This window comes from Erythranthe guttata, chromosome 14 (assembly GCF_056151865.1).
Source record: "Erythranthe guttata isolate IM_541 chromosome 14, IM_541, whole genome shotgun sequence".
Lineage (NCBI taxonomy): Eukaryota > Viridiplantae > Streptophyta > Magnoliopsida > Lamiales > Phrymaceae > Erythranthe > Erythranthe guttata.
The window spans coordinates 26,032,812-26,055,039 of NC_142546.1; the positions used below are offsets into that span (position 1 = coordinate 26,032,812).

Sequence of the window (22,228 nt, forward strand, 5' to 3'; positions counted from 1 at the left end):
GAAATTTGGGGTGGGGGGCAAATATAAAGAACTTAAAGATACAAAACATCAGCATATTCAGATCAAGCACATCTACAAGACTCGTTAAAATTCAATTTCCTGCAATTTTCATCATCTGTACATCTCAACAACACATTCCTAAAAACATCGTCCGATTAGAAAATGTCGCAATGAAATTAGTAAATATAGATTCAAATATCGAACATAAGAGCAAAGCCTTTCCTGAATCAACCAATCAATCGATCATTCGTCAAATCCGCCAATCTAAACTCCACTCGGTTCCACCCATGCATGCATGTCATATAAGACCAAAGATCAATCAACGCTAATAAATCGATCGAAGCAAGTTCAACCGTTGGATCAACCTAAACCAGATTTAGCCCCAGATACAGGCCTGAGCATGGGATGACCACCAAGGGAGGGCTGTGAATGTGAATTTGATGCAGGGTTAAAAATGGGATTAGAGGCCGAAGAAGAAGGGTGTATAGCTGAAAGAGGTAGCCTCGGACCAAGGCTATTATACATAGCCTGTTGCTGCTGCTGCATAAGAGCCATGTGCGGATGGATGGGTTGGTTATTGCCGTATCCAGAAATGGAAGGCTGCTGAGAGGAGCTCGAAACTTGCTGCCGATTATTATTACTATTATTGTTTCCTGCTGATGTATTATTTACAATGGCATTGGGGCCCACACCTGGTAAACGTGCCGCTACTCCACCAGATCCAAACTGTGATGACATCATGAGGGCCCGCTCTGCAGCAATCCTTTGCCTTGTTCTTTCCATCTGTTCGCATTCTCTCATTAGCAAGGTCTCCACTTCTGCAAACTGCTTCAGCTTCAGCTCTAATCTTTTCAACTGAAACAAAGAGTGAACTGTATAAAGTTAATGCATAAAACGGGATAAAGTTCTACTGTGCAAAAGCCAACAATACTAGACAATGTTATCAACTCAGGACCAATTTGAATAAATTTATGCATGTTCGTGACACTAGACAATTTCTACCCCGTTCATTAGATAACAACCCATATAACTCAAGCATAACAAGATAACCTAAAACAACTAAGTTTATAGAACTCTCACATACGCAAAACATAAACATAATTTTAGAAAGACTAGCCATGAGATATTATCCAGCCTAGTAACAACAACGATATTACCTGATGGTTTATGATATTAGCAGATAAACGCTGAATTTCACGCTCTTCGTGATCAGCAAAGAGCTTTGCCTTCATGGCCGCAGCAGCAAGTCCATCTTCTGCAGCAGCTCTCACTTTTTCAGCAGATAACTGACCACCTTCAGCGTCACCTTGGCTCAGAGGACCTTCAGAGAATGCCACTCCGTTAGCAAACAGGAGGAAAGTAGGAAAAGGACAATAAAAGCTATGGTTATACCTTTTTTATGAGAATTTGTGATACCTCCATTAGGAATCCCTTCAGTGCAACTATCCTTGGACAATGAAGACAAGGATGCATGGGCACAGGCAGCAGCCACTCTCGGCCCCAGTGCAGAAGCAAGAAAGGCTACCTGTAACGAACAGCACCGTGGGCTTTATCAAAACACAACAAAAACGAGAGAAGAATGCATTTAAACGGGTGGGGTAAAAGGGTGTGAAAAAGAGGAACATCGGTGTGAAGAGTAATGTGGCTGTATAATTTACATACAAAACTTCAGGCAAAAATTTACACACAGTATTTAGAAAAACAATCACATGAAAATTAATGGTGTTCTCCCCAAATATTCTCACAACACAAAGGAATACTAGTATATTACAACTCTTAATGTCCAAGTTGTTTGAATGTGCCACAACAGTTGCCAACCATAGAAACAAGGCAGTATAAGTGAGGGCTTGCTAGGTAAAACTTCATTAAACAAGGAATCTCCCAAACCCAGCCCACATAGGAAAGGAAAAGAAAATGAGAAAAAAAAAACAACAAAAATTGTGTGTTGCATGAGAGAGTGAGCGGGGGTGGGCGGGGGGGGGGGGGTGGGGGTGGGGGTGGGTGGAGCAAATAGAGAGGAAACAAGTTGCAGAAGAGAGAAAAAATAGCTTCAAAAGATTTAATAAGCGCATTGTGTTTAGAACGATACCAGAGACATCACTGGATTTTCAGAATTTGAGAAAGGAAATTTGCTTTCTGCATCATCCCCTTGCAAGCAGAAACCTGCATCATAAATGAAATACCAAAGTAAATTCATGGAACTTCCTGAATAGCAGAAAACAAAACAATCTGGATAATAAAATCAACCATTTGAATTTGCTTCTGATCTTTCATGAGTATCATGGCTCCATAAAATGGATGAACCAGATGTGCTTGGAACATCAATATTGTCCAATGGAACTCCATCTAGAGGAAGGCGGACAAAGTGAAGGATGCACTGTGCTTTGGATTTTGAGCCAACATGCTCAGCAACTTTGTTCCAGTTTTCATTGTACAGCTGCATTCCCTCGAGCAGCAGTAATGTTTCCTGGTCAGTCCAACTATCTCCATCCACATCTCCAAAAAGTTTCACGGAACTCTCCTTGACAAAATCCAGCATAGAATGACCAGCAACAAATCCTCCCTCGTGAAAACAATCCAGACACAGCCGCACATCAACCTGCCAAAGTGAAGGTTAAGCCACATACAGCATTGAATAGAATCCATTCGTCTTCTAAACCAAAAAGTATGCTATTTTTCTGTGTGTGTCTGACTTGTATGAGTCGTCAGCATCACCTCACTACTCCTAGCAATAAAATTCACTAATCAATGCTAAGTCTTTTGGCTGTAAGGACAATAAAGAAATATTATAGATACATCACTCCCAGGAAGTCAATCTATGACAACCTATTTTAGGCAAGTAAAATGCGACTTTTCTGTATGAAAATTCTGCAACCTGCTCAGACAGATTTAGTATAGATCCAACTACTGTCTAGGTGCGCCACACTCTCCATAAATCACAAATAATGTCATCGATACGAATGCTAAAACATGAAGATAAAAGAGCAATCTACCTACGTCCATCTAGCAATAAGGAAAGACAGGAAATAGATAATGAGTGGGGCACAATGTCTGAACAAAATTTCCATACACAATGAGTGGCATAAGTAAAAAGGCTAGGAAAAAAGAGCTAAAATCTAAATTACAACATTTACCTCCTTCTGCGACTGATAATACACACTAGGAATAGATCTAGAACAACAACTGCATTGATGCTCAGATAATTGCTCTCTGATAGTACTGTCAAAGTCAGAGTCCTCGTGTCGTTGAGATGCAAGTTCTGGATAAACATCGGTTGCCTTGAGCCTACATTTTGGCTTGTCAAACTTGATTAAGCTATCTATTGATTTCAAAGCAGCCAAAGGCACCCGAAGTTCACTATTTGAGTCCTCGCACAAGTACGTTCCATCCTTCTGGGACACATGCTTAAAAGGAGTTGCACAGTAGTTGATAATCCCCCAATGATCCAGAAACCTAACGATTCGAGTTAAATCATCATTATCAATACCAACTATTAGACCCTGGCAGTCAACAACTGACAGGTGCCTTTCAGGGTTCTCCATATACTTGGCAACCACAGAGTTCCGACACTCCATGTATTTTTCAGGAGTATGTTCAGCTGATTTCCCCGAGAAGAAGTGTGGCACTACTTGTCTCTCCAATCTATGTACTGTACTTGGCGAAAACCACTCTGTTTATATAAAATAAATCAGAACCAAGAGTCTTATTAGGTATATAATCCCAGTTCAGAAAGCATAGAGTAATACAGGATAAAAAATGGCTAGATGCCCGCATAGAGCGTAGAAGCAAATGAAAAGGGAACTAGAGAGAAACTAGAATGTCAGATACATAAGCTTCAAAAACTTCTGAGTACACAATACATTTTCAAATCTAGCTTGTTTAATCATGAGATAGAATCTGGAATACATCAAAAAATACATAGTAAACTAGTTTTTACACCCTAACTTCAATTGCACAAACTATAAACTATAACATATCCATCTGGTTATAAAGCACAAGTTAAGACAACGAATGTAAATCTTATTTGAAAAGTGAAACCAACCTGAATGTACTGGCACAACATGAAAGCGACCCGCACTGCCAAGCCTTTTAGAAACACCACGCCCCGCAACTATCCTAGGTGGCGTGATCACATACGAACCACCTGCAGTATCTTCCACGTTTGCCCCTAAAAGAGCTGGACTATCACGAGGCACAGCGGAAAGTGCCTGCAGCTGCCCATAAGAAATATTCTCCAACGCTGCCACGCCACCCTGACCCTGGCCTCTGCTATTCCCAATTCGTGCAGCCCTCTCAGCTTCCACAATTCGAAGGACTGAGGAGTGGGGCCAACTAACCTCCCTCTTAATTACAATTGGAAACTCACATATTCTTAATCCACCACTAACCAACTTTTCACCCTCCTTCTCTCCAGTTATATGGGTTGCCCGGTCAGCATTATGATTCTGGGAATCATCTTCAGGTTCCAGGTGATTTTGCTGTGGGTCCAGATCGACGTCGTCGTCATCCTCATTGTCCTCAAATGCATCATCATTATCTTGTTCTTTCAGTTTAGATTTACGTGTAGCTGGGTGGTCTCTTTTCCGCTTCCTCCACCTCGCTCTTGCCTCTTAAGAAGAGGTAAAAATAAAGGGAAAAAAGACAGAAAATACAAACAAACCAAGTTTTTTTAAGTTCATCTTCAAAATATGACTGAAATAAATAATCATTCTAATAAAACTAGTACTGCAATGTCAGATTTTGTCTCTGCATCTTAATGGAATTTCACATTTCGCTTGAAGCTTAAACCATTTAAAAAATATATACAAGCAACAACTTAGTGATCAACGTAAATCAAACACAAAAACCTAATTCTGATGTCAAATTAGATAAAGGGTCCATAAATTTGCACAAATACCTAATAAAACAAATCAAATTGCATCATCTTTGATTTCCCAAAGGGGCAACATCCACAAACTTTCTATATAATAAAATCAAAGACCTCAGATTGAATTCCATAAACGGGCTACGCGAATTAAAAAAAAAAAAACGTAATAGGGTTCAGCATAATTCGAGAAATCATTCAGCAATTAACGCATAAAAAGACAAAGATTCATCAATCCGGAGTTGTCGACAACAAATCAGCCATATGCATGAGTATGCGCGGTAAATAAAAGGCCGAATTTTCAGGGTTTAAAAAGAGTTACCTGAGGAGGAAGCTGGCATTGCTCAACAGAAAAAAATGAGAGAGATTTATGGAGGGCTTGAGGTTTAAGGGGGGAGGAGGAGAGATTTGTGGGGTCTCTGTGATGGGTGAGGTGGAGAGCTGAGATTGCGGTGTGTGAAGTGTGTGTGTGTGTGTGTGGTGCGTGAGAGAGAAAGAGAAAGAGAGAGAAGAATTGGGGGAGGAGTTGGGAGTGTTTTTCTCTCTCTAGAACTGTAGTGTGTGCTTTGGGTTTGGGGTGGAGCAGCTTCTATTTTGGGGGAAATGTTTTTATTATTTTCTTTGGTGATTTTCTTTTATTTTCAATTATTGTTACAGCTGGTGGGTAGTAAATGAAATTCATTGGAGCCGCGTGAAATTACTTGCTTGGTCCCTCATCTTTCCCTTTATTATCATTTAGAACCTCTAACGTCCTATCTTTTGTCAATTCACTCCTTTCGTACGGTAATTTAAATATGGGCCAGTTGCGATCATTAGCCCATTACCATAATCTAATTTTGCTTGAGTTTCTTAATGGGCCATCTCATGCAATAGCGATTTCTTACTGGGCTTCGATATATGTAGCCCAATATATAACTTATAATCCAGTTATATTACATGATTAAATTTTGTTGAGTTAATCTTATTTAATTGTAATAATTTACTTGTTAAGGTAGTAGACTAGTAGTAGTAGTTTCCTACTAGTATTTTCATAATTAATAATCAAATCACACGTTCGGATAGAATTGCCTCTCACTGGGAGAGAAGAGAGTCTACTATGGTGCACGCATTGATTTGTTGTAGGGTTTTGCCCGAAGTTTGGAAAACGGAACTGATGCTGCTCAAATGCTATTTGGACAACCCAAAAGTCCTTGAGCCCACAAAGATAGAGAATGCCGTGAGTCATTGCCACGTGTCCGAGGTAGTCGCTAAATGTAACCTCTGAGTTTGGGTGGTGAACGTGGTAAATATGCTCCACTGGACGTTCTGTCGTGGAATACGAGCCTCTTGCTGCTCGCATTGATGCTCGTCGTGCGCTAGGAGTGTCACCGCTTGAGGGTCCTCCGGAAATAACTGCAATTATTCCTTGAGTCGGAAGATTGTCATCCTCCCGATATTTCCTAGGGTTGGGACGTTCTCCTTTCTGCTGGAAGCGGAGTTTATTTTGGAATTTTTGGTGCCGTGGCGCATCCACGAATTCTCTAAGGTGCCCTTTTTTAATTAGTCTCTCGATTTCTTGCTTTAGTTGAAAGCATTCGTCGGTAGTGTGTCCCCGATCTCGATGGTACTCGCAGTATTTTTCCGATTTTTGCCTTTTCGGATTTTCTTTCATCTGTCTCGGGGGCTGGACTAAACCTTTCTGCTCCGCTACCATCCAAACTTCCATGAGTTTCGCTTTTAGGGGAGTAAACTTTGGGTAGGTATGGGCGTGGATCGAACGTCCTTCTTCCTTCTTTTTTTGTCTCATGGCGCTCTTCTTCGCGCTTCCTTTTCACGGGAAGTCCCATCTCTACGGCCTCTTCTATCCGGATAAACTTCTCCGCTCGATTCAGAAGCTCCTCCAGAGTTTGCGGGGGTCGTCCTGCTATGGATTCTTGGAAGCGAACGTGCCTCAAGTTATGTTGCAGTATATCGGCTAGTAGGTCGTGGTTAACATTGGGTACCTCGTGCACAGCTTTGACGAACCGTTGTACGTAGTCTCTCAACGGTTCTCCTTCGCGTTGTTTGACTTTGAAGAGGTATGACCCGGTTTTGGCGTATCGCTTGTTGATGGAATACTGGCTAAAGAAACGTTCCGATAATTGGCCCAGGCCATCCAATGATCCTCAAGGCAGACCGTTGAACCAAGTTTGTGCTTGATCAGTTAAGGTAGTTTGGAAAATTTTGCAGTAAGCGGCATCACTGAGGCCGTAAAGGTCGATCTTAGCGAAGAAATTGTTAAGGTGAGTTTGAGGATCTCCGGTTCCATCGAACTGGGGCAGATTGGGGATCCTAAATCCGAGCGGTAAAACTTCCTCCATAATGGCCGGAATAAAGGGGCTTATTCGGGCGGGGAGTGTTCTAAATCGAGCGGCTGATCTTGAAATTTCTCGTCGTGGGCTTCTTGAATTACGTTTGTTACCATTTTCGCGGTGCCTTGTCGTTTCTTCAGTCTGAGAGTACTTACTCCCATGTTCGTCTTGTGGGGAGTTGCCTCGGCGAAAGGATCGTCCTCGACGTCTATCGTCTCGAGGCTCATGGCGTGTAACACTCGGCCGTGAGGATCCACTTCTTTCTCCGCGGCCTCGCGCCGCTCTCTCCCTTGGGGGATCCCGTTGCCTTAGGGGTCGTGGTGATCGACCATGCGTTTCTCTTCGAGGGGCCCGGTCCGAGGCCGAGCTATGCTGAAGCGACCGGGGCTGGGCATACCTTCGGGGAGCCCGTTGTGAAGAAAAGCTTCGGTCGCTAAGCGACACCCTTTCCTCAGAGTTGTGGAGTTCTACGATGGGCGGGGTTTCATGGACGTGAGCGGGCTCCGTGGGGTCGCTCTCTGAAAGACTCGGCTCCACGAAATCACTATGGCCTTGGGCACTAATGTACTGAGCTACTGCGTCCGCCGCCGCCCAAGCCGCTGCCTTGGCCGCGGTCTCGTCCATCATCGCTTGCAACTCCTCCGTCGTCATTTGGATGATCGGCGCTGAAGGTCCCGCCGTGTTGGTTGCTCCCCCCGTCCTCTTTCTTCGAGGCGGATCCGGGATCCCACCGCCGGCTCCTTGCTGAGGCGGATCGAGTTGCATTCCCACAGACGGCGCCAAAATGATGCTGCTCAAATGCTATTTGGACAACCCAAAAGTCCTTGAGCCCACAAAGATAGAGAATGTCGTGAGTCACTGCCACGTGTCCGAGGTAGTCGAAGGGACTGCTCCGTTCGTTAACCTACAAAACAATCGAAACACTAGATGACACGCCGGGTTTGGCCCGGCGATTATCCTCCGACGCTCAAGTCAGAAGATGTATTAATATAAGCAAATAATAGTAATTAATTGCCAAATTAGAGTGTACCTTCTTATGTGAAATGACACATACATTTATAGGTGGATGAATAGGTAGAACTTCTGTAAGAATCCGATGTGGGACAATGGTTGTCCTTTTTAAAGGTAAAAAGTAATCTAATACACACAATTAGATTAATTAGGACAATTTGGGCCTAATCTTAATTAGGTTTATGGGCCTAATTATGATTAGACACATCATTAGGAACCATTTGAACTGGATATGATGATCGAGACGGTTTCTTTCCAGTTTTGGTTTGACCGTTTGCGCAAGACTACCTCTTGAGAAAAGGTTTGCCTTGCTATGGTTATCTACTGGTCTGCGTGTGATTCGAGATATCGGGAAGCACATGGAGATACGTGTCTTCGAGGACGGGATTTGCGGAATTGGAGCGAGATTATCTCTCCACATTCAGGTCGGTTTATTTTGAACCCTCCATCGCAAAGAACCCAGCTTCACAGGTACATTGGACGCCGCCGCAGAAAGGAGTTGTGAAAGTTAACTTCGACGCCGCCTTTCCACCATCTCAGTCGCATTACAAGGTGGCCTGGCCCGAAATTTCGAGAGCACTACAATTTGGTGGAGCGTCGCCTCTTTGCCCGGACGGGTTCAACTAGTTGAAGGAGAGGCCCATGCCGCTCTTACAGCAATTCAGGGTGCTCGTGCACGGGGTTGGTCATCCGTTATTATCGAAGGAGACTGCCGTCAGCTCATCATGGCACTCCAAGATAAAAACTCTTTTATGTGTTCATTTGGTGCTTATATAGAAGACATTAGTAATCTTATTTTATCTTTCCTATCTTGTCGTTTTTCTTTCGTTCCTCGTTCTTGTAATAAGCTAACTCATGGAATCGCTTCATCCATGGAATTGGCCACTACTGAGGGTCTCTCCCTTCCTTCTCATTTGGCTACGTTAGTTTCTTTTAAAAAAAAAAAAAAAACTAGTAGTAGTAGTTACAGCTATAGTTTTTGTGTAGACACAAATTAAAACCATAATAAATAATACAAGAAACTATCAAATTTACATTGTACTGGTTCAGATTTACAATGTACATTAATAAAACTTATTTACTATGTCGTTCTTGTACACAACTTAATCATTTTGTTTCTTCACACAACTCCTCTATTTGCATTTCCTTGAGTTTCTCAAAAGCTCAGACTCCGCAGAATGCCCTAGCAAAACCCGAATACTTTGATAAATTTTTCTTCAATAAAAGCGCAAAGATTCTTCACCAGTTTGTTTGACTTATATAGACATAAATTAAGTACTGCAAACCCTAACTCGAACCTAAAAAAATCGAACGTAAGGAAATATACACAATTTGTACACTTAATTTAGATAAGGCCAACCAAGTTACGTAATCTAAATTAATTACATAAAAATAAAATAAAGTCCTAAATAATTAAAATTATACAAAATATGAAGTTTAAAAAAATTCCAAAATAATAATCCAAGTCCAACATTGTAAGTTGGTAGATGTAATGTAACAATAGTGCGGGACTAGCAATAGTTGCTATCATTTGCATTCGGCCCCAATTAGATGGTCCTCAATTTAAAACCCACCACCACCACCACCACCACCACCACCGGCCCACCACCTTATTCCCGGCCAGATAGATCTGTGTTATGTGGGCCCACCCTCAATTCAAAAAAATGAAAAAAAAGGAAAAAAATAAAAATACAGATGCCATTTCAAAAGTCCCACTCATTCGTCTAATTTTCGATTTTGGAAGCCTCCGAGCGCCAAAAACACACCCACCACGTGACTCCCGATGTCCGCCACCCGCCGCTCCACCGTCTCCCCCTTCCGCTCACGGAAAACGCCTCCTCCTCCGCCCAGCATTTCCGTCCGCACCGCCACTCCATCACACTCATCGGCGCCATTTTCTAAACAACCAGCTGTGCCGCCTCCGACTACGCCTACCGGCAAAACTAAAGAAAATGTTACTGTTACCGTACGATTTCGTCCTCTCAGGTGAAATCGGTCTCCATTTTTTGTGGATTTATGATGCGAATTCACCACATTTGGAACTCACTTAGGCTTTTCCACAAAAAAAAAATAGTTTTATAGCTTGTGGAGCCAAGGGATTAAGTTTTAAATTTATGTTTTTTGGTGCAGTTCTAGGGAGATTAAGAAAGGCGACGAAGTGGCTTGGTATGCGGATGGAGACTACTCCGTGCGCAATGAGTTCAATTCTGATATTGAATACGGATTCGGTTAGTATCTGTTTTCTGGACTCACACACTAAAACACTTTATGTGTGCGCAAAAATGATAAACAATGTTAATGTGCTAGTAATTAACATGTCAGTTGACGATTGAACGAATTTAAGCTAAGTTGAACTCTGATATTGCATGGGCTTTGCGTTTCAACTGATGTAAACCTATATGGGTTAATGCAATTTGTTTAATTGCCGGTTTCTGCTTATGAAAACATAACGTTTCTTAGAAACTGATAAAGCAGGAGGAATAAAATTCAAGATAGATATCTTACCTATATTTTTTTTTTCTTTTTAAACAAATCTAAGAGTTACTTTTGAATGATAGTGAAGTGAGAGCTTTGGAGTGCAAATGGAAATTGAGTCGGTAACTGACACTGACTAACATGTTCATCTATTTAGCTGTTGTAGTGTGCAATTGTGGGGATTAAATTTGAGTTTCTGTTTGTAGAGCCACCTTATATATATGACCTGTTTTTTTCTGTGTTCATTTTTATCTTAATTATGTAAGTAAAATTACTTTTGATTACCAGACAGAGTATTTGGTCCTGCAACAACTACTCGCCATGTTTATGATGTTGCAGCGCAGCATGTTGTGGGTGGTTCCATGAAAGGACTTAACGGTAATTACTCTCGTCACATTTACTTTTTGTGAAGTAGTTCAATTTTTGTAGTTAATAACAGAATGCTAATCAAACTTCTTTTACACAGCGCTACTTATATTCACACAATAGTTATTTGTGTTCGTATCCATCAAAAGAACTGTGGCTTCTTTCACCTCCCTGTCTTACATGTTCATCTCTATCTGATTTTGACTTCCATGTTTCTATTAAATTCGGATGTTCTCGTGGTTGTTGACTCGGGTTTCCTTTTTCTATTTTCTCCGTCTTTGTAGGCACAGTATTCGCATATGGTGTCACTAGCAGTGGAAAGACACATACGATGCATGTAATTTCTAAATTCTCAGGCTACCTGAGCATATTGTACAATGGCTGGAGATTCATAGAGCATATGGGCTGCAAGCTCTCTGATTTCCTTTTTTTTTTGTCTTCCTTTAAAATGCCTTGCTGTAGATGCATGAATAATGCCAAGTTTTTATTGAGGATAGTTGGGATATTAGACTTGACTAGCTCATCATCTTCAATTCTTTTGCCCTTGATACTTATTTTATAAATTAATTGATCTTTTCTCTCAGGGGGAGCAAAAATCACCTGGAATCATTCCGCTGGCTGTTAAGGATGTATTTGGAATTATACAAGAGGTAATTCATATCACCTTTAGGTGAACTAGGCAAGAACGATAGATAGCTATTTCCTTAATAGTAGTCTTTTGATCAAAATGTTGAATGACCTTTGAATCCTGTATCAGACCCCTGGGCGGGAATTTCTCCTTCGAGTTTCATATCTGGAAATATATAACGAGGTTAGTTTTAATATTTGGCACGATGAACGCATTTATTATTATTTTTATTTTGAATTTCTGCTTATTTTGATCAAGCTACCCGAAATGCTTTAATACTTGTCTTCTTTGTGTCTTTAGTACTTGGGATATCTTGCTAGTCATGATAAATGTAATTTTTTAACTGTAAGAAGAATGTCCATACTGTTAAACTTCTGTTACTTGGTAGAAACATGATTCATTTCTCTTGGTCAATGATGTTGTTAAAATCAAAATGCATGGTAGATGCTATGAAATGTTGCAGGTTTGTACTTACGTTTGTCAAATATTTGCTTCTGATTCTTATGTATGGCTTTCTCCTTGTAAGTTTAGGTCATCAATGACTTGCTTGATCCCACCGGACAGAATCTTAAGATACGAGAGGACGGTCAGGTACATATACACAGCCAGTGGTTTCAATTTCATGACTAGTGCTTGGTTTTAACACTTCTTATTGGTCAGGAATATCTCCATATGCATTTCCTACCCTTTGTGTTATGTCAAAACAAGCGCCAGACAATTAGTTTGAAGGCCAATGGATTTCTAGTATTTATGTGCTTTATTTTTTTCTTTAATTTGACTTTTTTTTGGCAACCAAGAAAATGGGGAAGATCTTGACATGTGAACAAGATGACTTTTATTGCCTTTTTATGTTATAACTCCACACAAACTTGTAGTTTCATCTTAATTTGGATGCAATGTGATATCTTAACTAGATGTATAAGTCATCAGTGAATTTGAGGAATAATAAATTTAAACTTGGTAGGGCATATATGTCGAGGGAATAAAAGAAGAGGTTGTTCTGTCACCTGCTCACGCCCTTTCGCTAATAGCATCTGGTGAAGGTAAGTTTGTCTGTGATTTCATGACTCCTGAATCCAAGTATTTGTAAATCTTTATGAAATCATACTGATTACTTTTTACAGCGGTCGTGTTTCTTCATTTATTTTTCTAAAATATAAAACATGATTATGTCTCACATTTCATCTCTACTTTCATCCGCGTTGGCAACTCACTATGTTTTTGCCGATATGAAGGCATCTCCTCTTGAATATTTTCATTGTATGGTTTAGAACACTCTTAATTTGCTTCGAAATATTGATGCAGAGCATAGGCATGTGGGTTCTAATAACTTCAATCTACTCAGCAGTCGAAGCCACACTATATTCACTTTGGTATTACAGCTCTATTATCCTTTAATGTTTTGTGTTTTTAAATTTACCCCTTGCTCTGTAACGCTTTCTTACTGACAGACAATTGAAAGCAGTCCACGTGGGGAAAATGAAGGAGAGGATGTAACTTTGTCACAACTGGTATGATGTGTATATGTTATTTATGGTGTTATCTTTATTTTGGTTCCTCTAGTCGATACTCCCTATAAATTTCTGTTAGCATTTTCAGTGTATAATTAAGTCGATTTGACATCCATTAGTTGTTAATTTATTGCCCCTTTCCCCTTCTTCTCAGTTACTTAGCAGTGAGTTTACTGTTTGTGTGGCCTTATGTCTCTAAATTGTCCCCTTATATCATAGATGTATGATTTTTGGGTTTACAATACTAAATTCTTTTATAGCATTTAATTGACTTGGCAGGTTCTGAAAGTTCCAAAACAGGGACGACTGGATTGAGGAGAACAGAGGGTTCATACATAAATAAAAGTTTACTTACTCTTGGCACTGTAAGATAACAGCCTATGTCTTTCTGTTCCATTATTATGTTTGAATATTAATTCTAACATAAAATTTGATTTCTACGGTCTCATTTTTATTTTCATTGTTTTAGAAAATTCATATATACAAAAAAGGATTTCCGCATATTTTTCACATTATTTTCTGTTTAATCTTAGGTGATATCCAAATTAACAGATGGAAAATCCACTCATATACCGTATCGAGATTCAAAACTTACACGCTTGTTGCAGTCATCTCTTAGTGGCCACGGTCGAGTCTCCGTAAGTTTTAGTGCATAAAGTTTGTTAATCTAGAGAGACATCCTAATCCATGTAATATTTCGTTATTCATACTGCTTGAGGAGTATTCCATTTCTTCCTTGATTCTACTGCAGCTTATATGTACAGTAACACCAGCCTCTAGCAATACCGAAGAGACACACAACACTCTTAAGTTTGCTCATCGTAGTAAGCATGTCGAAATCAAAGCCTCTCAAAATAAGGTGAAATATATGGAATTATAAATTATTGAAGTAATAAGATAGATACCCCGCAAATCTTTCAAAGCTCTTGTTTATCTTTCTTTGTTTTTTTCCTGGACAGATTTTGGATGAGAAGTCTCTGATAAAAAAATATCAGAAAGAAATATCCAGTTTAAAGCAAGAGCTTCAGCAACTAAAGCGTGGCATGATGGAAAAAGAAAATTCAGTGGCACCTAGCCAAGAAGAATTAGTTAATTTAAAGCTCCAGGTTGGTGCCTACAATCTGTATCGTATGCATGTGAACTTGTGAATACAACGAGTATTTTATCACTGTCAGTTACTTCCTTCTCTTGATTCTGGCCGTGTGAATACAACGAGTATTTCATCACTGTGTCATTATACATTTGATGCTTCATATGATATAGCGGAGATTCTGAAGTTAAGAAGAATTTTTTTCTAGATAGGCTTAACATTTCTTATTAATTTAAATGGAGATTGATGATATCATCAATTCTACTATTCTAATGCGTAGGATGCTTATTCACATCCTGCAGTTTGAGGCAGGGCAAATTAAGTTGCAATCAAGATTGGAAGAGGAGGAACAAGCCAAAGCTGCTTTGATGGGAAGGATTCAGAGACTAACGAAGCTGATCTTGGTTTCGACCAAAACTGCTATCCAGCCAAGTATCCTTGAAAATCCCAGCCACAGGCGGAGGCATTCATTCGGGGAAGATGAGGTACTGACACAGAACTTTAATATATTTATTATATTGATATGATGATTTGTTACTTTGCCATTGAATTGTATGACTACATTTCCAAAGACCGGGATCATGTATTATTACCATTCCAAGGTTAAGTCCGTCTTTCTCATTAGCATTTGTCTTCCTTGCATATGCAGCTTGCATACTTGCCAGATAGAAAACGGGAATGCGTAATTGAGGATGATGTTGGAAGTATTGATTCTGAAATTTCTCGGGATGGAAAGAGTGATGCCACAAATCTTGATGAGATAGTCGGGGATTACAAAAGAAACAGGAGGAAAGGAATGCTTGGCTGGTTCAAACTGAAAGTAAATTTTGATGTTGCTTTTTTCGCTTCTCGATCTTCTAATTGGTGTTGATGGACCTGCCATATGAATGTTGGAGTATGGTTTTTTTTTTCGTTTTCAAATCCAGATTAAGAACAAGTCTTCTTCTTAACATTTTGGGTGCAGAGGCCTGAGAGTGTGATCACCTCATCATCATGTGCTGATTATGGGAGTTCTGCAAGTGGTTCACCTGCTTCCTCAGCAAAATCATCCCAATGCAAAGTTACATTTGGTGATATGAAAGATGCACATAGGACATCAGTTGGTAGAAAAGTAGACGATGCTTCTCCGACAGGTTCTTTTCCTGAAAGAACTCAAGCAGGTGATTTGTTCAGCGCAGCTGTTGGTGTGCGGCGTCTTCCACCGGTGAGAAATAGTTTGATTTTCTTTCTGCATGTTGATAATGCACATGCCTTTACTTCATCCAGATTATTCCCTGTTTCTTATCTCTAGATTTGTCAATGATAGTACGATGCATAGATGGTCCTGGAACCATGTGTTATGTTTATTTTACAACACACCTAAACAGAATATCTTCCAAAATTAGGTTCCATCCCTGTAAAACATATCCATATATGTAAATTCTCGCAAAAAATGTAACCAAATAACATGAGTTTGAGCTTATAATCATGCTCCAGCATTGGCTTGAATTATTTCTCTGAACTTGAACCCTAAATGTTTTGTAGACTGGGAACACCATCACCGATCAAATGGATCTTTTCCGTGAACAAATAAAGATGTTAGCGGGAGAGGTGGCTTTATCTACTAGTTCTCTGAAAAGATTATCAGAGCAAGCATCCAATTATCCTGGAGATTCCAAACTTCAGGTTAGTTTCGATTTTTAATTGAGCATGTCTCGGTAAAAGAAATTAATCAAGAATTATGCTTCATGGTTATGTGCAATAGGAAAAGATTAAAAAATTGAAGGATGAAATAAAAGAAAAGAAGCTTCAAATGCGAATTCTAGAGCAACGAATGATTGGGTCAGTGGAGAAATCTCCGTATGGTTCAAGCCTTGATGAAATGTCCCAGGTAAGCTTCTCAAACATCCTATCACTTCCACTTTGAACCTTGTTGCTTATTTCTGTTGTATCTTCATGTGGCCGTCACACAGGCCTTGTCCAGGCTGGCTACCCAGCTAAATGAAAAAACTTTTGAACTTGAGGTATGCTCAACCCTTTAATGATTAATCCGTCCATCGGAAAAAAGTGACTGACATGGTAATTTTATTCATGATCGGAACAGATCAAATCAGCAGATAACAGGGTCCTCCAGGAGCAACTACGTGGAAAGGTAAACGCCATTGCTCATTTGTTTTGTGCTTTTACTATTATCTTACCATGTGATGACATATTATCTGTTATTAGACACTGGAGAATACCGATATGCAAAACACCATCAATATTTTAAGGCAACAGCTTGATTCCTTGATGTCGAATAAGAATTCAAGTGCTGATAGTATGACTAGGATCGACAGCTCCGAAGAATCCTCAGAAATTATGAGTCAAAGAGGGTGCGAGATTAATTCATTTGAAGAAACATCTCTGGACGAAAACACACCAACTAGCGTTGGAAGCATGAATAGCCACGAGCATGCTAAAGATAGTAGTGGTGATACCTTTTCAACGTCTCAGATTCATTTACATGTATGTACTCTGCATTTGAGTGTGTGTCCTTTCTGTTCATTTTGTGTAGGAACTATATATTGTCTGGTTTGTTGTTGTTCTTTACATGATTAGTGATCTTAGCCTCAGATTCTGACGCATTCCTTCTCATACTCAGGTAGCTGAGATAGAGTCGTTGAAGCAAGACAAGGTAAGACTTGTCCAAGAGAATGATGGACTAGAAATTCACTGCCAAAAGCAAATCGAGGAAGCTTCTTATGCAAAAGAGTTAGCTGCTGCAGCAGCAGTTGAGCTCCGGAACTTGGCTGAAGAGGTAACAAAACTTTCCTATCAAAACGCCAAACTCAACGCTGATCTGGCAGCTGCAAAAAATACCCGTTGTGAAGCAAACTGCTGCCAAAAGTCCGCTTCAATTGATTCGAGGCAGAACAGAATCCACAGTAGCCGATCTGATCTACGATTTAGAAGGCCTGACGATAGATTATTATCTAAGGAGGAGATTGATCTAGAATTGAATGCAAGATACCATAGAGAAGCCTCTTTGGTTGCTGCTTTGTCCGAAAGAGATAAAATAGAAGCCGATTTGAGAAAGAGACTTGATGAAGCAAAGAGGCATGAACAAAAATTGGAAAATGACAAATCGAATGCCTCGGACACCAAAGTTTCGAATGGATTTCCGTTATCTTATAGTCAGCTAAGAACGAGATTCCTTGAGAATGAGGGAATCGGAACCCCTGAAGAAATAGAGGAGCTGAGAGCAGCATTTCTAGCTGAAAATAGAACGATCAGAGTCAAGGTAAGTAATTTCATCACTTGCTTACATCAGTATGCCATTAGTCCAAATTTTAAGGAGCGACGGGATTTTCTTGAATAATATCCTCGTAACATGCAGGGCTCAAATCGTCTTTTATAATGTTTCCACATTAAGTTTTCGGGAATTTTGGCACCAAAATCGACTACTTTCTCGAAGCAGGAGAACCTGTGATTTTGCCTCCAAGGATTGGAAGCAGTAGCAATTTGCTCGGACCACATGTAAGAATTCACCATCCAAAGAGAATGTTTTCTGCTTTTGTATATGCCACTGATAACTGGTAATTATATGCTCTAACTTATGTTTAGAGTTAATTTATGGACACTGTCCCAACTACATTATTATTAATATTCTGACAAATGTTCCCTGTTCTTGTAAGATAATGCATATATTTTTGTAGTTACTACCTGCTAGAACCTTTCAATTACCCCCCTCTAAAATGCTCAAAAACATTTTTTTTAAAGCAGGTCAAAATTTGGTAACAAAAATAATTATTATTAAACCCCTCTAAAATGATACACCTTACCATACCCCCCTAGGGTTTTGTCTCAGAAATGAACTATTTTATTAGGCCACATGTGCAGGGGTAAAACGGGGTATGTTAAAGAATATTCCAAGAATCTAACAGATTTTGTTTAGTTTAACACCGGGTGCATATGAAAGATGACTATAAAATATAGGGATATGAATATAATTTTGAAAAATAGAGGGGTTTGTTTTTGTAATTATACCTTACCTCAGGGGTGATATGACTAAAATACCCTTAAAATACAACATAACAAAATAGAATCAGATGAGGCAAACCAATATATAAAGTTTTAGCTTATACGATTGCATAATAGTAACAATACAATGAGATCCATGAACAAATGGAAGCCATTCAATACTTATTACTACTACAGAAAAGCATTCATCCATTTAAATATAAAATAATAAAATCAAATATACTATAGTCACCAACCAAGCAAAGCTCGAAGAATCTCAATTATATTCCCTTTCACAAGTGCCTTGAGCAATTGCAATTTCCAAGGAGCGTAAGGCGGATATCTAGCCGAAACCTCTCCACCGAAACCTCGTCTTAAGACAGCCTTTTTGTGACTAAAAGCATCGAACGAGAATTTACCATGGTAAGATCCCATCCCACTTTCTCCTACACCCCCAAACGGCAAACCAACTTCCATAAACTGCACCGAACAACTTACTCGTTAAAAAACTCACAATGCGTGACATCAAATTAATAAATCGATACTTTTCTGCTTTTGTATCGGTAATAATAAAAGACTTACATGCAGAGCAGTCTCGTTAATGGCGATAGCTCCTGCAGAGACGCTTCTTACGAACTCCTCCTTGAGCGTTTTGTCGTTTGTAAAGAGATATGCAGCAAGTGGCTTCCCTTTAGCATTAATCGCTCCAAAACTATCCTCGATTTTGTTAACCTTCACAAAGAAGGAGATATTGAAGACTCTTATATCTAGTAAAGTTTTGCTCAATTGAAAACAAGATTATTTGATTTTCTTTTTTTTTTTTTTTTTTTTTACCGTTACAATGGGAAGTAAAGGACCGAAAATTTCTTCGTTCATGATTAGAGAATCTTCTTCGACGTCCAATAAAATAGTGGGAGCAATCTTGCTGCAGAGTTGGATAGAAAAATAAAATAAACATCGCAATTGTACTTTACTGCAGAAGAAAAACGAGTGCGATTTTGGAACTTACATATTCGTTTTATCCCGTTGACCTCCATGAACAATTTTACCAGAAACCTTTTCATCGTCCATTAATTTTTCCAAGCGGTCGAAATGATGAATATTTATAATTCTCGATAAATCGTTCGATCCAAGAGGATCTTTTCCATAGAATTTCTCAAGCTCAGCTGTGAGAGCATCTACCTGAAATGTCATCCCGTCATTCGATATATATTACACGAACAAGCATTAGCACATAACACAAACGCACGCATTTTCTTACCACTTTTGGAGCATGCTCTTTTGTAGTTAATATATAATCGGGGGAAATACAGGTTTGTCCATTGTTGCATCCCCACTTGCCTGAAATTATTCGTCTTGCTGTCACCTATCAAAATTCAGAACAAACTTAATTAGGCACAACTTCAAATAAAAAAATAAATGAAAAATAAAAAATCGAAGATTTTACTTTCAAGTTGATATTTGCATCAACCACCGCAGGACATTTCCCACCAAGCTCCAAAATTACAGGAGTAAGATGCTTCGCAGCAGCAGCTAATACTATACGAGCCACTCTGCCATTCCCTGTCGAGTTAATTACGCTCAACAATTAATATCACACTTTATAAGATATTTCAATAAAAAAACCAAGAAATGATTTATATAAATCGACTATTTAATGTACCTGTGTACATTATTTTATCCCATTTTTGGGCCAGCAATTCGGTGGTTTCACGCACAGCACCCTCGATAACTTTGACAGCAGAGGTATCGAGGTACGCTCCAAGAAGTTTGGAAAGCAATGCTGACGTGGCGGGGGCGACCTCCGATGGCTTTAATACTACAGCATTACCAGCTGCAATAGCTCCAATCACCGGATCCACCGCTATCACTTTTTTTACGGGATGCAACAAAAAAAAAATTACTTGTGATGGATAAATTTAACATGCGAACAAAACTAAGAACTAGGATAAAATAAAAAATAAAAAATAAAAAAATTACAGAAAGGATAGTTCCATGTTGATATAACTAATACAACACCCAACGGTTCCGGCACTATTTCGCCCGATGACGGAAAAGTAAGCATTCCGGTTTTCACCTGCAAACAATTTAATTCATTTTACATTTACAATATATAATCAAGAAACGTACGAAAATGTGTGATATGAATAATACTTTTTGTGGCTTCATCCATCGGCGTAATTCCTTCAATGCCAATTTGCACGACGATGCTACCGAAAAAATCTACACCAGAAAAAAAAATATACCAACTGGCATTTAAATAATGCAAGAAAAAGAATTCCCTTTTAATAATACACTTTCGATTTCCAATACCAAATTAGATGCTACACCTGTTTATTTATGCACGATGGTATTCAACCGTAGATTTGATTAAATAAATAGATCGATCTATGGTTTAAATTCACTCAGTATAAATAACGACCAGGTGTAGCATCTTATTAACAAGTTTACAATAATTGAGCAGATGAAACAGAAACAAAGCAGTAAATGCAGAAAGGGACAAAAATCAAAATTGAGGCAGATGACCTCATGAATAAAAGCTTCATGTTCTGGTTTATTTAGGTCAGAACGTAAAGCTTCGATTATTTCGTTTTCGTGATGAGTCACTATTTTCAGAATCGCTTTCAACTGCGAAATCCGCCACTCGTAACTCTTCGTCTTGCCGCTGCTCACGGTGGATCTCAGCTCCTTCACCGCCGCCTCCGCCGTATTTTCCATTAATTCTCCAAACCCCCGGTGTTTATATATTATTATATAATATGTATATATTATCGAAATCTCTGTGTTTTTTTGTAGGCGAATTCGGCGGATTTATCTACTCGTTTAAAACGTGCGTAATCGTTTCCACAAATCTGATTCGTAAATCGTAAAGAAAAAAAAAAAACACAATTGGATCGATCAAAATCAAATCACCGCCGCCGTAACCTTGTGGGAAAAGTAATTAGATGTGGTTTTTTTCTCTCTCTTTTTTAAATACAAATAAAATACATGTATTTAAAATAATTTGAATTAAAAATAAAAATATCAAATTAAATCTTTGACAAATAGAATTTATTTATATCAGTAAAAAAATAACATATAAATATATATATAAAAAATAAAAAAAAAATGAAAGATATGAGAATGACCTCCTGAAAAGAAGTTTCAGTTAGTGGTTTGCAGAGATCAGAATGTACAGCTTCAACAATTTCATTCTCATGGTGGGTAACTATTTTGAGAAGGGCTTCCAACTGTGAAATCCGCCACTCGTAACTCTTTGTCTTGCCGCTGCTGTAGGTGGTTCTCAGCTCCTTCACCGCCGCTTCCACATCCACCGCCGCCATATATATCACCTCCGATCCTCTATATATTGTTATATACTCTGGTTTTATATTTGTATAATTGTTTTATCATGTGCTTATATATAGTATGAATGTGTGACCAACTTTCTTAATTATAAGTATGCAATTTTATTTTATTCACATTTGGACAATTAAGATGGATCCCTAACATTCCAAATAAGATAGAACCAATTAGACTTGTTTTCTTGCTGTCTTCCTTCAATTTTCTCATTTACCACTTAAACTAATTCAAAACATAATAAATAGTACCTAACTTCGAAGTATATGTATACCTTAAATACCTAATAGTTATTTCTAAGAATTACTTTTAGTATTGATTTTGCTCAAATGCGCTCACAAATATTCAAATTCAAGTAAATCGGGAAACGGGGTCTTCTGAATGCCACATGTCCAAAGTGAATGTGAGTTTAAAATTCGTACAATAGTTCCAAATCCCCATGCATGGTAGAATTATTCGCTCCAACATACAAACCGAGGCAAACATTAGGTGACTCATCCGGGTTGCCCGACGATTAGGTTTCAACGATCAAGTCAGCGTCGTCGAGTAGAAAGATCTCTAAATTGTCGAAGAAATAAAACCAACCTCAAATGAATCACGAAGTCTAGTATTTGTAGGCACCTTCGGTGGACTTTT

General features: G+C 39.0%; 3 protein-coding genes across 5 annotated transcripts; 1 reads left to right on the plus strand and 2 right to left on the minus strand.

Moving 5' to 3' along the window:
• Positions 1–56: 56 nt before the first annotated feature.
• Positions 57–5,511, minus strand: SWI3C (SWITCH/sucrose nonfermenting 3C). 2 transcript variants are annotated; one of them, XM_088814465.1, is made up of 8 exons: positions 5,187–5,511; positions 4,043–4,609; positions 3,135–3,670; positions 2,248–2,599; positions 2,090–2,163; positions 1,393–1,525; positions 1,158–1,321; positions 57–855 (listed from the first exon to the last, which is right to left on the minus strand). In XM_088814465.1, the coding sequence occupies exons 1-8, from the start codon at positions 5,203–5,205 to the stop codon at positions 361–363; spliced, it is 2,340 nt and encodes a 779-aa protein (XP_088670591.1). In that variant the 5' UTR covers positions 5,206–5,511; the 3' UTR covers positions 57–360. The 2 variants fall into 2 exon arrangements, with proteins under 2 accessions (XP_088670591.1, XP_088670593.1); XM_088814467.1 differs by having other exon boundaries at positions 1,417–1,525; positions 5,187–5,497.
• Positions 5,512–9,798: 4,287 nt separating this feature from the next.
• Positions 9,799–17,953, plus strand: LOC105973044 (P-loop containing nucleoside triphosphate hydrolases superfamily protein). Its single transcript, XM_012998043.2, has 24 exons — positions 9,799–10,191; positions 10,336–10,433; positions 10,969–11,058; positions 11,331–11,383; positions 11,631–11,696; positions 11,804–11,857; positions 12,206–12,265; positions 12,639–12,717; positions 12,980–13,047; positions 13,126–13,185; positions 13,446–13,550; positions 13,719–13,823; positions 13,937–14,044; positions 14,145–14,291; positions 14,578–14,760; positions 14,925–15,095; positions 15,240–15,479; positions 15,800–15,940; positions 16,020–16,145; positions 16,228–16,278; positions 16,359–16,406; positions 16,481–16,759; positions 16,896–17,534; positions 17,631–17,953. Exons 1-24 carry the CDS (start codon positions 9,989–9,991, stop codon positions 17,649–17,651), a joined length of 3,195 nt encoding a protein of 1,064 aa, XP_012853497.1. The 5' UTR covers positions 9,799–9,988; the 3' UTR covers positions 17,652–17,953.
• A 401-nt stretch (positions 17,954–18,354) lies between these two features.
• ALDH3H1 (aldehyde dehydrogenase 3H1) lies at positions 18,355–21,723 on the minus strand. Of its 2 annotated transcripts, none has more exons than XM_012998044.2 (10): positions 21,382–21,723; positions 20,408–20,476; positions 20,234–20,330; positions 19,917–20,123; positions 19,701–19,816; positions 19,515–19,619; positions 19,263–19,435; positions 19,088–19,178; positions 18,836–18,985; positions 18,355–18,733 (listed from the first exon to the last, which is right to left on the minus strand). In XM_012998044.2, exons 1-10 carry the CDS (start codon positions 21,574–21,576, stop codon positions 18,503–18,505), a joined length of 1,434 nt encoding a protein of 477 aa, XP_012853498.2. In that variant the 5' UTR covers positions 21,577–21,723; the 3' UTR covers positions 18,355–18,502. The 2 variants fall into 2 exon arrangements, with proteins under 2 accessions (XP_012853498.2, XP_012853499.2); XM_012998045.2 differs by lacking the exon at positions 21,382–21,723 and adding an exon at positions 20,780–21,056.
• Between the last annotated feature and the right edge of the window lie 505 nt (positions 21,724–22,228).